General features: G+C 36.5%; 1 protein-coding gene across 9 annotated transcripts in view; it reads left to right on the plus strand.

The window, feature by feature from the left end:
- Positions 1 to 12,139, plus strand: part of LOC116463089 (E3 ubiquitin-protein ligase SHPRH) — an 89,740-nt gene extending 77,601 nt beyond the window's left edge. For 2 of the 9 annotated variants that reach the window (XM_032146048.2, XM_032146049.2), the window contains exon 30: positions 5,530 to 5,953. In XM_032146048.2, the coding sequence (XP_032001939.1) occupies positions 5,530 to 5,737 (208 nt within the window). In that variant the 3' untranslated portion in view covers positions 5,738 to 5,953. Of the gene's footprint in view, positions 1 to 507; positions 5,139 to 5,529; positions 5,954 to 7,938 lie in introns of those variants that run through there. The other 7 variants (XM_032146053.2, XM_032146054.2, XM_032146051.2 and 4 more) reach the window with 6 other exon arrangements.
- Positions 12,140 to 14,772: the final 2,633 nt, after the last annotated feature.

Raw genomic sequence — 14,772 nt, forward strand, 5'->3', positions numbered from 1 at the left:
AAGCAATTTGAAACTAGAAATTTTCTTCCATTGATGGTTTCTGGGAAGGAAAGAGGCTTCCACAAGAGTCTTTTTACCTAAAACATGAAGGCTTTTTAAAGTTCTTGTTTTCCTTGTGTATCAGACTTCAGTGATTTTTATTTAGGTTGTTTTAATAAAATAGCAGTTATGAGTTGTTTGAAATTCTCTTGAAACAAATTAACTTCAGGCGGTAAGAAGGTAATTTGTAAGGTGAGAGCCTTAGTAGCAGTAGTCAAGGGTTTTATTCTTTGTTCTATTAATTGCACAGAGAAAAAACACTTTGACAAACCCTAAAAGTAATATATAGAAATCTTCACTTCGACAAGGTATGGCAATGATCTTATCACTTGCTTTCCTCTGGGAGTTTCTTATAGCCCAATTACAAAAACTTAAGAAACAATATGTGTCTAGTTCGTATTACTACAAATATAATTGCTGATGGCTTGGGGTTTCTTACTGACTGTGCTCGTTTGGAAAACCTTGCAGTCACACGAACTCATCAGCAAAGCATTCAGAGGCCTCCGTCTTGACTGTGGCTGACCTGGCAGACCTATTTACCAAAGAAACTGAAGAGCTTGAATGAACTACACTTGATTCATTCCATGGACTTTAGTGTATTAATAAACTTTCGTAGCTGTAGAGCAAAGTTACAAGTTTTAAAAACCCAGTAGATAACAGTCAACACTGTTCCTAGTTGAATGAATTTGTTTCTTGTTCTGGTTGTACAGTGGCCTAGTACTTATTGAGTCCTTTTCAATATACTGTTTCCAAAAGATCTATAAAGATTTTTAATTTTACACTCCTAATAAAACATTTATTTTTTTGTCCCAAATAGTATCTATATCTGACGATGCAAGGGAATTAAGAGAGGTAATGTGTACTTTTCTTATGATAAGATCAGTCACAAAAAGAGTTGGAATAAGAAAGTAAGCTAGTCTAGTTTTATATGACCTGGTATATTCAACAAACATAGATCTCAGTTTTGGAAGGGCCTTCAGTATCTTTAGCACATGATTCACCAATATCTTGTTAGTAATATTTTAAGTAGATGGTGAATTATATTAACCCATTTTTTGAGTAGGCTTATACCATAACTTTACACCTAGTAATTTTGCAGTAATACAACTCCTTACAAAAAGTTAATGTTAGACAGTTATTTCTTTCTTCTGCATCTTGCTACTGAAAACAAAAACAATGAAAATATTCATATTTCTATTATGTGTAAAAAGTGGTGTTAGTGTAAACAGTTAACTCCAAATAGATTTTTTTAATGTATTAATGATTACCTTAAAATTATCTGCTTTCCCTACTCTTAATTTTTCTTATTGTTAAAGTTTTTATATGTTATAAGATTGATGTATCTGTAAATATTGCAGTTTTTATGATTTTGTTTTATTATAACATGGAAATATGGCAGGGTTTTTTTTTTTAATCATTATTATACTGATGTCTTGGATTCTTTTTCTTTCCCATGTTCTTGTGTAACTAGACTTTTTAGCCAGTGATACCTGAATTCATGGTAGAGTTGTTATTTCACTCCAGTTGTTCCTCCCTTAAGCACGAGTCTTTGACCTTTTGAACAAGAGAATGCCATGTTCACATAAGCAAATCGTTGCAAGTGATAATAACCAAGTGTTTCTTCTTCTGTGAGGAATTAATGGACTTTGAAATTGCTGAATAAGGAGTAGCTTGTTATATCCTAGCCATTTGATGTAATACAAATGTTCTTGTTTGGCTTCCTTTTCTTTGAGCCTTCAGAGTTTTAAAGGACCCTCTTTGACCCTCAGGACTTACTAGCTCCCAGTTAGCTGCCTGGAAAACTCATAGAACCATTCCCTGGATCCCATTTGTCCGAGAGGCTTTGGTGCTCAGTTAAGGTGCATTTTCTTACTCTAGGTTTATAGAGTGATGTAATTCAACTGAAGAAAACACACACATGCTTTTGGTGCTTATTCTTCAGTTAAAAGGAGGTATCCATTGATTCTTTTATATGAAATTAAATCAAACTGTTAATTTTATAGCTCTTTACATATTAAAAAGAGCTTTCTTGTACATTTACGTGTTTAATTTGCCCAACAATCTTGTGAAGTTGATATAATTAATATCTTTCCTGTTTTAAAGGTAGAGAACTGAAGTTCAGATATATTGAAACTTTCTTAGGACATGTAGCAAGTAAACAGTGGAGCCCAGGTCCCCTGACTCCATATCTTACATTCTTTTACTAATAACATGTCATGCTGAGATTCAGAAGGCCCATGCTTATAATTTAAAAATGAGACTATTTCAGTATTTCTTTGTGTTTGTTTTCTACTATTCCTTTCTGAGCTATGTTTTAGAGAAAACAATTTGATATGCTTCAATTTTGTAAAATCAAATTACATATATATAAAAAAACCTATCTGTATTAGACAAAAACTGTTTTTATTTATTTCCGTAAGATATCAATTAAATAAATATTTTAGTGGAAATGAAAATTGTGGAATTCTTTGATTTCTGAGCCTTAGAACATGTGGGGTTTTTTGGTTTTTTCTTTCAACAAAAGATATCAAAATGGCTAATACTACAGAATCCCATATTTTATATACATTTGTTACATCTTAAAAACAATTGTGACAGTTTCCAATTGTTCAAAACAAATACAAATCTGATCCTCACATTTTCTTAGGTGCAAACAAAGGATTTTTTTAAGTTTTCTTCCTCTATTATTTTATAGCCTCTGAAATATTACTGTTTAGAAGTAGTTGTTCTTAAATGGGTGCTATGCTAATAAACCAATGAGACAAAATGAGATAGCCGCAATTGTTAGAATAGCCCCAGTCATTAAACTTAAATGTTGAATTATCATGTTAAGATTTTTAGTTTGTTGTTCATGTGATATGAAAGATAACAATTCCTAAAACTGAATGCATGGCTTACTCAGCTCAGGTCACATACAAAGAGAAATGTTGACGCTGCAATAAACATAGTAGAGCTATCTGGGTTTGAAGCAAAAAGGGTATGAAGTTAGGTATATGCACTTTACGTTGTATGTATCTTTTTAGTTCTAGTAAACTCATCTGGAATCATGTTACTAATACTTTACAAATAATGATCAAACCAACTACTTACTTAAATATTTAGGAACTGAATTTAACAATGCAAGATTAATCACCAACGTTTTAGGTGGATAAAGTAAGAAATCATGTCTTTTTAATCTCCTGCTCTCATTTAATAGCTCTTCCAATGTGCTTAAGTTATTTATGTTTATTAAACGACAAGATAACCTTTCAAAAATGCAGAGATCACCAAGCTGAATAACCTCAGGCTTAAGTTGAATAAAAGGTGTCTTTCAATTTTTCTAGAATTTAGCTAAACAAAATCCCACAATGTGCCATTTCGTAATTTTTAACTGGCATACAAATGCAAAAATGGAATGTAAAACAAAAAATGAGTGTAAACCAATTACATGAATTAAAAACCAATGGAAAAACAAAAAATGCATTACAACAGTATAGTACAAGCAATGCGTTTTAAGCCTGTCTACTCTGATAAAGGACATCTAGTCAGTAAGACTTCTTCAAAGTGAGATCAGTTAACAGTTTTATAAAATTTTCTGTTTACAAGAATCTCTGTGTACCTCTGTTACACTGTGAAGCCCACATGAATGCTTATCACATGGAAGGGTCGAATATGAACCACTTGCAAGCCTTCCCTTAGAGGAAGGCTATGTAAGTAATTGATAACCCCAAAGGGAGTTCAAGCCTTATGCTAGGTATGTGGTGTTGCCTCTGAGTTACAAAACAGATAGTATCACATACAAAAAATAGCACGAGGACTTGGCAGAGGCCAAAGTTGCCATCTCCAGCCTTCCCCTGCCTTCAGACAGCCTTTCAGGGGCATGTATAGCTCATCTTTGAAGAGTAAAGGTCCCCACACCATCCTTGTATCTTCATCATTTAATGTCAGTGACTCAATACTGATTTTTGGGGACTGACTTTGTTATCTTGAAACTAAATTTTTATAGCAGCTTATGCTTCTTTTCCTGCAAAATAGAAATTAAAAAAAACAGCCTCCATTATCTGTATAATGATCTTTGTACAGATGACTACTATTATTAAAATCAATAACTTTTTCTCTGCTTACCAAAAAATCGCCTTTTTTAAATGGTCTGCCTTTCCAAACCCTATTGTTATCTTTGTCTCTCCAGTAAACCTGCTCTTAATGCTCCACACCCCCATAGATAGCCTATTAGAGAAGCGATTTGTCCAAGGACACATTTTCGACCTATGGGATCTTCCCAGACCTGTGATTTGTATATGCGCACAGTTCTGATTACTGACCCTTCCAGTGTTCTAATGAGCAAAACATTTGTGCTCAAATTTCCTTAGAAATCGTTTCTGCACATTTTATTATTTATTTAGGATATACTTACTGAAATTACCTGTGGTCATTTTCTGCCAAGACTATTTAATCAACATTTACTGCATCATGTCCCTAATTCTTTACCCAGAACCGTCAGGCACCTCATCCCTCTTCTGATCTCTTGCCTTCCCATAATCAAACAACTGCTATCTCCAGTTATTTTTCCAGAGCCTTTGTAAAAATTTCCATTGACTGAGAGCATCATTGCCTGTTGATAATGTTGAGTGTATTTTTCCTTTGTCACAGAATTATGTCTTCTTTGGTAAATGCAAATCTGTGTTTTAAACAGGAATGCATTTTAGTTTCTGATCTTTATCAGAATGTTTATAAGTGATTCCGCTATTAAACTGTGAAAGCATCAGTGTGGAATGCTGTATTTACCTAAAACTTCCCCAGTGCTTTTCACTTCTCAAGTCCGTAATTATAATCATGTTAATGTTTATATTGTGAAACTGACCATTTTCTACCCTGCACTCAGATTTGCCTTCCCAGGTTTTCTGCCAGCATGATAGGGTGCAAATAAATACTTTACACCTCTGTAAGAGGCACTTCTGTCGTTTTAATAAGTTGTTGATGCTGACACAAGCAGTCATCTCATTTATGCAGTGATTTATTTTTAAGGGATTACTATTTACGCATACAGGAGAAGATTTAGCAAGTTTCCTTCTTAAAATGGCTTTGGCCTTTCAAGCAAGATAAAGATCTCTACTGAGTAAACCACCTTTTTTTTTTTTTTTTTTTTTCTCTCTTTTGAGACACAGTCTCTGTTACCCAGGGTGAAGTGTAGTGGTGCCATGACAGCTCACTGCAGCCTCAACTTCTCAGGCTGAGGTGATCTCCCCACCTCAGCCTCCCAGGTAGCTGGTACTACAGACATGCACCACCACAGCTGGTTAATTTTTTGTAGAGACAGCGTTTCGCTATGTTGCCCAGGCTGGTCTCAAACTCCTGGGTTCAAGCGATCCACCTGCCTCGGCCTCCCAATGTGCTGGGATTACAGTAAACCACCTTTTAATTCTCTCTTTTTTTCCATTCGTTTCTTCCATTATTTCTTACTTCCTTTTTTTCAATCTTATTTCCTCCTTGGTTTTGAAACTGTATGTGTAGGTATTGGAAAAAGCAGTTTATCCACCATTACATAAAAAGGACGCTTATCAGACCAAGCATTCCTAACCGGAGTCAGTGGACTTATGGAGGGAATAAAGGTCCACAGGTGAGCTTCAAAGGGCAAACTCCCAAGATGTGTACCTTCCAGCAGCTTCCTAGAGACAGTTTCATATTGTTTGTCAGATTCTTAAAGGGATTCAAGGGCTAAAAGGACCCATTGCCATAGACCATCAGTTTCCAAGTGTGGTCCTTAGGGATCTCCAAGACCAAGGAGTCTGAAGGGCCTTAGGATTTTCTTCATATGTGTCAACAAAAACAACATACACAACACACTCTCTTGCCTGCCACCATGTGAGACATGCCTTTGCTCCTCCATCTTCCACCCTAATTGTGAGGCCTCCCCAGCCATGTGGAACTGTAAGTGAATTCAACCTCTTTTTCGTTATAAATTACCCAGTCTTGGGGATTTCTTCCTAAGAGTATGAAAATGGACTAATACAAACAACAAAGAATTTAAATAATGAAATATATTCAATAGCCTGTTTTTATTTAAAAATTTTAAAAAACTATGTTTTAATAACAGCAAAAAGATTCTGTCCCATTAGTAAATAAAAACACAATATTTTACATTGCTTTACTCCAACTATAATTTATGCATGCTTTAAAATAGAAATAGCTAATAACCTATTTACATTTTAAATAAATATGCACTGGATATATAGTTGCACAAACCTTTTATTGGTGAGATAATGTAATTAAATAAGTTGGAGATCACTGGAAGAGAAGTAATTGTTGCTCTTATGAATGTGAGAAGCTTTTATTCTAGTTATGTTTTCATCACTCAAAACTCTTTTAGGATGCCTGAAATTGCTTTCAAAGCCAATTAAGAAATTATACAATTTCTTCATAACCTCACATCATTTTGTTTTAACCAAAAAAGTATATTTTCTATTTTATACATTAACTTATTATATTTTCTAATGTATGTATTTTATATAGTTTCTAATTTATACTCATTACGTGCCAGGCTTGCTTTGAGACAAGATCTCACTGTGTTGCCCAGGTTGGAATGCAGTGGCATGATCATGACTCACTGCAGCTTCAGCCTCCCAGGGTCTGGTGATCTTCCCACCTCAGTCTCCCAGGTATCTGGAACTACAGGCACATGCCACCACACTAGGATGATTTTTGTAGTTTTCGTAGAGACAGGGTTTCTCCATGTTGCTCAGGCTAGTCTCAAACTCCTGGGCTCAAGTGATCCTCCTGCCTCAACCTCCCAAAGTGCTAAGATTACAGGCATGAGCCACTGCACTCAGCCTGTATTTTTAATCTTAAAATTTGCAGTTATGGGTCAAGAATTTTGCAGAGGAAATGTAGACATGTTAATGTTAAATAATGAATTTATTCCATGTTTCAATTTTTTCAGTCAAAAAGTAGATAAAGCACCTAACTTAGGCTTAATAATAATTTATTCTGTCATGAAGTTTCTAGAATGTTTGGAGATACACCTGCTAACATGAGGGAAAAAGTCAACAGTAAATGTTCTATTTTCAGAAACCTAAACATTGAGAAAATTAATACTGTCAACAAATGTTAGTACTTAGTCTTGTGTCTTCCAATATTTTCATGTTTGTTTTCTCCCTCATTGGGCTAGAGAAGGCGTGAAGAATTTCATCATTATATCAAGATGGTGGAGGGAAGCTAGTCACATTTTCTTTTTTTTTTTTTTTTGAGATAGAGTTTCACTCTTGTTACCCAGGCTGGAGTGCAATGGTGCGATCTTGGCTCACCGCAACCTCCGACTCCCAGGTTCCAGCGATTCTCCTGCCTCAGCCTCCTGAGTAGCTGGCATTACAGGCACCCACCACCATGCCCAGATAATGTTTGTATTTTTAGTAAACACGGGGTTTCACCATGTTGGCCAGGCTGGTCTCGAACTCCTGACCTCAGGAGATCCACCTGCCTTGGCCTCCCAAAGTGCTGGTATTACAGCGATTCTCCTGCCTCAGCCTCCCGAGTAGCTGGCATTACAGGCATCCACCACCATGCCCAGATAACGTTTGTATTTTTAGTAAACACGGGGTTTCACCATGTTGGCCAGGCTGGTCTCGAACTCCTGACCTCAAGAGATCCACCTGCCTTGGCCTCCCAAAGTGCTGGGATTACAGGCATGAGCCACTGCACCCGGCCACTAGTCACCTTTTCTACTGAAAACGGAAGAGACGCCTATAGGATTGGTTTTGATTATCCATGAGAAAAGAGAGTTTTAGAATGCAGAATAAACTATCAAAGGAGATAGTGAAATCCTTTCTGAAAATTTTTAAGAAAAGGAAGGAATTTTTTTAAGTGCAGATAAACTTCAAGATTTTAAGTCCTATATTTAAATAACTATGGTATTTTCTGTTTTAGGTTTGTTTTTCTTTCTCCCAAAATATATGGTGTTAAGTTCCAGAATATCTTCAGCCAACGAAGAAATACAAGGAGGGATGGGGGATGTTATTTTCTTTTTTTTTTTTAAAGTTAGTAAACAGAGAAAAAGCAACTATTTCTTTTTTAAAATGTATCAAAGAATTTAATGACTTCATTACAAGAGGCAGTGGGTGTTCAGTAAATAGTAGTTTAACTGGTTAGAATAAATAAAAATATGATAACTATGGCTCACAACAGAGCAGAGTCATGTAGTTACTAAAACATTTGCACAAATACTGTCCACCCAAGGGACCCAGCTCATAAGCACTGAGAAATGACTAATATTTCTCATGTAACTGTATTATTCCCATCTGTTTCATATTTAAATTTAGAGGAAGTTTTAATAGTACCAAATTCATATAAATCTTTTGAAGTCCATGAACAGTAAGAAGTGCTATTTGATTCTTATTCCTTGATTTTGATATCAGTAATTGTTATACACACTGATTAGCTTTTATCTCCAAATTTCATTGAATATTGCCTAATGCTGGTTGTTTCTTTTGGAGTCCTATAAATCTGGCTGCCAAGAAAAATGATGGCTCTGCTCCAAAACCACAAAGTGGCTTCATTAACATTTAGTGAATCTCAAGTAGAAAGGAACAGTGAATTTGCTGAGGAAGCCATTCTCCAGAATAATAAAGTATTAGTGTTTTTCTCATAGTAGACAAAAGTCATGGGTTTTCCTCCTTGGCAGGGAGCAAACTCAACCTTAAAAAGCAGTGATATTCAACAACAGAAAGACAAATAACCCAATTTAAAACTGGGCAAAGGATTTGAATAGACATTTTTCCAAAGAAGATAATATGTAAGTGACCAATAAGCACATGAAAAGATGATCAACAGCTTTAGCAGCTGGGAAAGTAGATATCAAAACCGAAATATGAAGGTTTGGAGAGGAGGAAGGAATGAATAAACAAAACGGGATTTTTAGGACAGTGAGCCTTCTGTATGCTACTACGCTGGACCCATAGAATGTACAACACCAAAAATGGACCCTAATATAAACTATGGACTTTGGATAATGATGTGTCATAATTTGAAACAAATGTACAACTGTGATGTGGGATATTGATAGTAGGAAAGGTTGTGCATGGGGTGCATGGGGTTGGGGGGAGGCAGGGGTATATGAGAACTCTATGTACTTTATGCTCAATTTTGCTGTGAACCTAAAACTGCTCTAGAAAATAAAGTCTATTAAAAAACGATGAGCTATCACTTTACACCACATGACTTGTCGATGAAAAGAGTCAAACTCTGTAAAATATTTGAAGAGATTTATTCTGAGTCAAATATGAGCAACCATGCCCGTGACACAGCCCTCAGGTGGTCCTGAGAACATGTGCCCAAGGTGGTCAGGGTGCAGCTTGGTTTTATATATTTTAGAGAGGCATGAAACATCAATCAAATACATTTAAGAAATACATTGCTTTGGTTCAGAAAGGCGAGACAACTCAAAGTGGGGCCTTCCAGGCTATAGGTAAATTTAAACATTTTCTGGTGGACAATTGGTTGAATTTGTCTAAAGACGGGATCAATAGAAAGGAATGTTCAGGTTAAAGATAAAGGATTGTGGAGAACCAGTTTTATTGTTCAGAGGAATCTCTCAGATAGCAGACTTCAGAGAGACGGTAGGTTGTAAAATGTTTCTTATCAGATCTAAAAGGTTGCCTAGCTCTTAGTTGATTATCCACTGAATCTGCAAAGAAAGGAAGGAAAACAAAAGGGGAAAGGGATTTTCTATGGGATGTGGATTTTTTCCCACAAGAGACTTTGCGGGGCAATTTCAAGGCATGGCAAGGAAATATATTTTGGGGCTAAATATTTTTTCCTTGTCTCATAATGTTATGCCAGAGTCGGATTGAAAAGCAGGCCACAATATACATGGTCAAATAAAAGCCATCTGATAAGGATCCATGGTTTGTAGGAAATGACTCTCCAAGACCCTTAGGTAGGAATTTGGGCAAGATAAAAATCAGAGCTTAGTCCTCAAACTATAGTCAAAAGATAGACAATAACAAGTTTTGTTAAGGATACGGAAAATTGGAACCCTCAAACATTGCTGGTAGGAATGTAAAATGGTACAGCTGCTTTGGAAAACCATTTATCCATGTCTTAAATAGTTAAATATACACCTAGCAGCTATGCCACTCCTATGTACTTAAGAGAAAATAAAACATATATTCATACAAAAACTCATATGAACAGTCTGGCAGGTCCCTGGAGTGTTAAATGGAGTTACCACTTAACCCAACATTTCTACTCCTAGGTATATACCTATAATAGTCTGCTAGAGCTGCCATAACAAAATACCACTGACTGAGTAAATTAAACAACAGAAATTTATTTCTTACAGTTTTGGAGGCTGGCAGTTGAAGATTACAGTGCTGGCAGGTCTGTTTTCTTCTAAGATCTCTCTCCTTTCTTGCAGATGGCTGTTTTCTGTGTCCTCTTGTGGTCTTTCCCTGTGCGGACAGGCCCCTGATGGCTTTTTATAAGGACACTATTCATACGGGATTAGAGTCCCCATCCTAGCAGCTTTACTTTAGCATAACCACCTCTATACACACCTTATCTTTAAATACAGTTACATCCTGAGATACTAGGGGTTGGGACTTCAAATTATGAATTTGGTGGAGCCACAGTTCAGCCTATAATAATAATGGAGATAAATGAAAACGTGTTCATAGAAAAACCTGTATGTGAATATTTATAGCAGCATTATTTATAGTAGGCAAATGTGGAAACAACCCAGATGCCTATCAAATGATAAATGGATAAATCAAATATGGTTATACTTATAATGGAATATGATTTGGACAAAAAAGAAATGAAATATTATACATGCTACAGCATGGATGAACCTTAAAAACATTATGCTAAGTGAAAAAAAAACAGTCCCAAAATACTGTGTATTTCTGTTTATAAGAAATGTCTAGAATAGGCAAATCTTTATTTTTTTTAGAGATGGGTTCTCACTCTGTCACCCAGATGGGAGTGCAGTAGCAGTATCATAATTCACTGCAGCCTCAAACTCCTGGGCTTTAACGATCCTCCTGCCTTGGCCTCCTCAAGTAGCTGGGACTACAGGTGTACACCACCACTCCTCGTAAGAACAGGCAAATCTTTAGAGACAGAAATTACATTAGTGTTTGCCCAGGACTAGGAGAGGAACTGGAGTGACTGCTAATGGGCATGGGGTTTCTTTATGGAGTAATGAAAGTGTTCTAAATTTAGACTGTAGTGATAGTTGCACAACTTTGTGAATCTACTAAAAACCATTGACTTGTACACTTTAAATAGCTGAATTTCATGGTGTGTGAATTGTATCTCGAAGATATTTTCGAAACATTTTTAAAGTAGCACAAAAGCTTATTTCAAAAAATATCATTTGGCATGCAAAACTTCGGCAGAGCCAATTATAGACGAAAATGAGACAGATGGTCTTCAAAATATGAAGCACACATTGTAAAGAATGTTGTACTCCAGGACTGTGAATCTTACTGATATCTGGCAGCCACAGTTAAAATGTTGTAGCATCTGGAATTGCGGGCTGTAATTGAAACTCAACTGAAGAGCTTTCTGTGGAGCTGGAATGACCAGACAATGCATAAAGTTGTTAAACATGAAACAAAGATAACTATTACCTTTTAAAAATCTCTCATTAAGCCTCATGACATTTTTGGGTGAAGGTCTAATCTGGCACACCTGCTAACTTCTAATAAAGAATCAAATGATCTTCCAACTCACATAATGACTAATTCTAAAGCATGCAACCTCAAAGTACTACATTCTCCCTGTTCTAGAAATACAACCCTAGAGGGCCAGTCTTCCTTCAGCATTCAAATATTGAGTAGAAAACTGAACTATAAGCTTCAGCTAAAGGAATGCAACTGTGATTTGAGCTGTGGAATGGCTATGGCCTAAGTCAAGAATTCTCAACCTCAGCACTACTGATTGACATTTTGGGCCAGGAGTTCTTTCTTCTGGGGCCTGTCCTATGCATTATAAGATTGAGCAGCATCCCTGGCCTCTACCCATTAGATGCCAGAAACACACTCCACCCCCAAGTTTTGACAACCAAAAATGTTTCCAGAAATTTCCAATATCTCCTGGGGCTTAAATCAAGAACCACTGGCATAAGCCAAGGAAGAATTAACCATTTACCATGGTACAGGATGAGTATCCCATATCTTGGGACCAGAAGTGTTTTGGATTTCAGATTTTTGAATATTTGCATTATATGCTTACTGGTTGAGCATCTGAAATCCAAAATGCATTTCCTTTGAGCCTTATATCAGTGCTCAAAAGGTTTCAGTTTTGAAGCATTTTAAATTTGGGATTTTGGGATTTTGGATGCTAATCTGCAATAACAGATAATGTACCAAAAGAAAAAAATTGACATGTTTAATTTATACTTCATTTATTCAAGCTCTGTGGAGTTTAAATATTCAGAATATTATGCAAAAACCAGTTTCCTTGATCATACTAAGTTTTGATGACCATAATCATTGACAAGTTTATTCAGGAGATTTTCATATGTTGCTCTAAAGTTTAAACTCAATGCTGAAATGCCAGCTTGGAGCCACAGAAGGAATGAGCTGTTTGTATTCTATTAAAAGACTGCCCTTGAACATTTACAGAAGAAAAAATTTCAAGGGGATAAAAATGTGATTTTAAAATCAATTTTGCCACCTAGTAAAGGATTTCCTAAATGGATAACTATGAGGTGATGGATGTGTTAATTATGTTGATTTTGGTAATCATTTCAGAATGTATATGTATATCAAAACATTACATTATACACCTTACATATGTACAATGTTTGTATGTCAATTACACCTCAATAAAGCTCAGAATTTTAAAAATGCTGTCATTAACAGAGAGTTTTCAAATACACTCAAAGTCTTTATCATTAAGGACACCAGGCGGCATGATGGAACTCACTTTCATTGTCCTTCCAGCCTATCAACTGAATCACATAAGAATGAAAGATGAAGTAAAGTTTTGATACAGTGTACTTCAAGGTTTTTAAATGTGAATTTATTGCATTCTGAAACTATGGTGTAGATGACATCTGCCCACACATTATTATTATTATTATTTTTGAGATGGAGTTTCACTCTTGTTGCCCAGACTGGAGTGCAATGGCATGATCTCGGCTCACTGCAACCTCCTCCTCCTGGATTCAAGTGATTCTCCTGCCTCAGCCTCCCAAATAGCTGGAATTACAGGCTTGTTCCACCATGCCCCACTAATTTTGTATTTTTAGTAGAGACGGGGTTTCCCCATGTTGGACAGGCTAGTCTCGAACTCCTGACCTCAGGTGATCCACCTACCTCAGACTCCCAAAATGCTGGGATTACAGGCATGAGCCACTGCGCCCAGCCTGCTCACACATTTTGATGTCATAATACTAACATAACATCACTTTGTGATATTAATTTTGTGACACTGAAAAGTCTTCACCTGTCTCAAGAGGACCCTAAGTAGACCTCATGCCTCTGGCTTCTAGAGGCTGGGACTACATAGTTTCTAACTTTTCGTTCTTTTTTTTTCATCCTCTCCCTTCCTTCCTTCCTTCCTTCCTTCCTTCCTTCCTTCCTTCCTTCCTTCCTTCCTTCCTTCCTTCCTTCTTCCTCCCTTCACTTTCTTCCTCTAACAACTGTTACTGAGACACTAAAACTGACATCATCACTGACACTTAGCAATTACAGTATGCTGCTGGGAAGCATGGGCATGCTGGTTTCTTCTCATAGCAGGAATGGGAGGCTTACCAAGAACTCTCCCCAGAATTTATGTCCATGATTTTGGCTACAGATGACCATTAAAGAAATATAAGGTCATAACCAGTAAAGTCTTCTCCTGTAACTTTCAGAAAATAAAATGAGCTTGTTAACTGGAAGTTGTGTCAATTGATAGTGTAAGAATAAACAGACTGGCTATTTTCTATAATCTCAGTAAATGGCATTCATTCTTTTTTCTTGCTCAAGGCAAAATCTCTGGAGTCATCCTAGTACATTTTTCTTCTCTCATCCTTCACATCTAATCCAACAGCCAATCAAGCCCACCCTCAAAATACATCTAGACTCTGACCACTTTTCATCATCTCCACCGCTACCACCTAGTCCCTGATATAATCACTCTTTTTTTTCATTCCCAACTTTTATTTTAAGTTCAGGGATACATGTGCAGAATATGCATGTTTGTTACATAGGTAAATGTGTGCCATGCTGGTTTGCTACACAGATCATCCTATCACCCAGGTTAAGCCCGTTATCCAATAGTTATTCTTCCTGATCCTCTCACTCCTCCCACTCCCTACTCTCCAACAGGCCCCAGTGTGTGTTGTTCCCTGCCATATGTCCATGTATTCTCATCATTTAGCTCCCACTTGTAAGTGAGAACATGCATTATTTGGTTTTCTGTTCCTGTGTAAGTTTGCTAAGGATGATGGCCTCCAGCTCCATCCATGTCCCTGCAAAGGACATGATCTGATTCCTTTTTATGGCTGCGTAGTATTCTATGTTGTATATGTACATTTTCTTTATTCAGTCTATCACCGATGGGCATTTAGGTTGATTCTATGTCTGCTATTGTGAATAGTGCAGCAATAAACATATGTGTGCATGTGTCTTTATAAGAAAATTATTTATATTCCTTTGAGTATATAACCAGTAATGAGATTGCTGGGTAGAATGGTATTTCTTCCTCTTTGTCTCTGAGGAATCACCAGACTGTTTTCCACAATGGTTGAACTGATTTACACTCCCACCA

The sequence above is a fragment of the Hylobates moloch genome, unplaced genomic scaffold, assembly GCF_009828535.3.
Source record: "Hylobates moloch isolate HMO894 unplaced genomic scaffold, HMol_V3 SCAFFOLD_27, whole genome shotgun sequence".
In the NCBI taxonomy this organism is placed as follows: Eukaryota; Metazoa; Chordata; class Mammalia; order Primates; family Hylobatidae; genus Hylobates; species Hylobates moloch.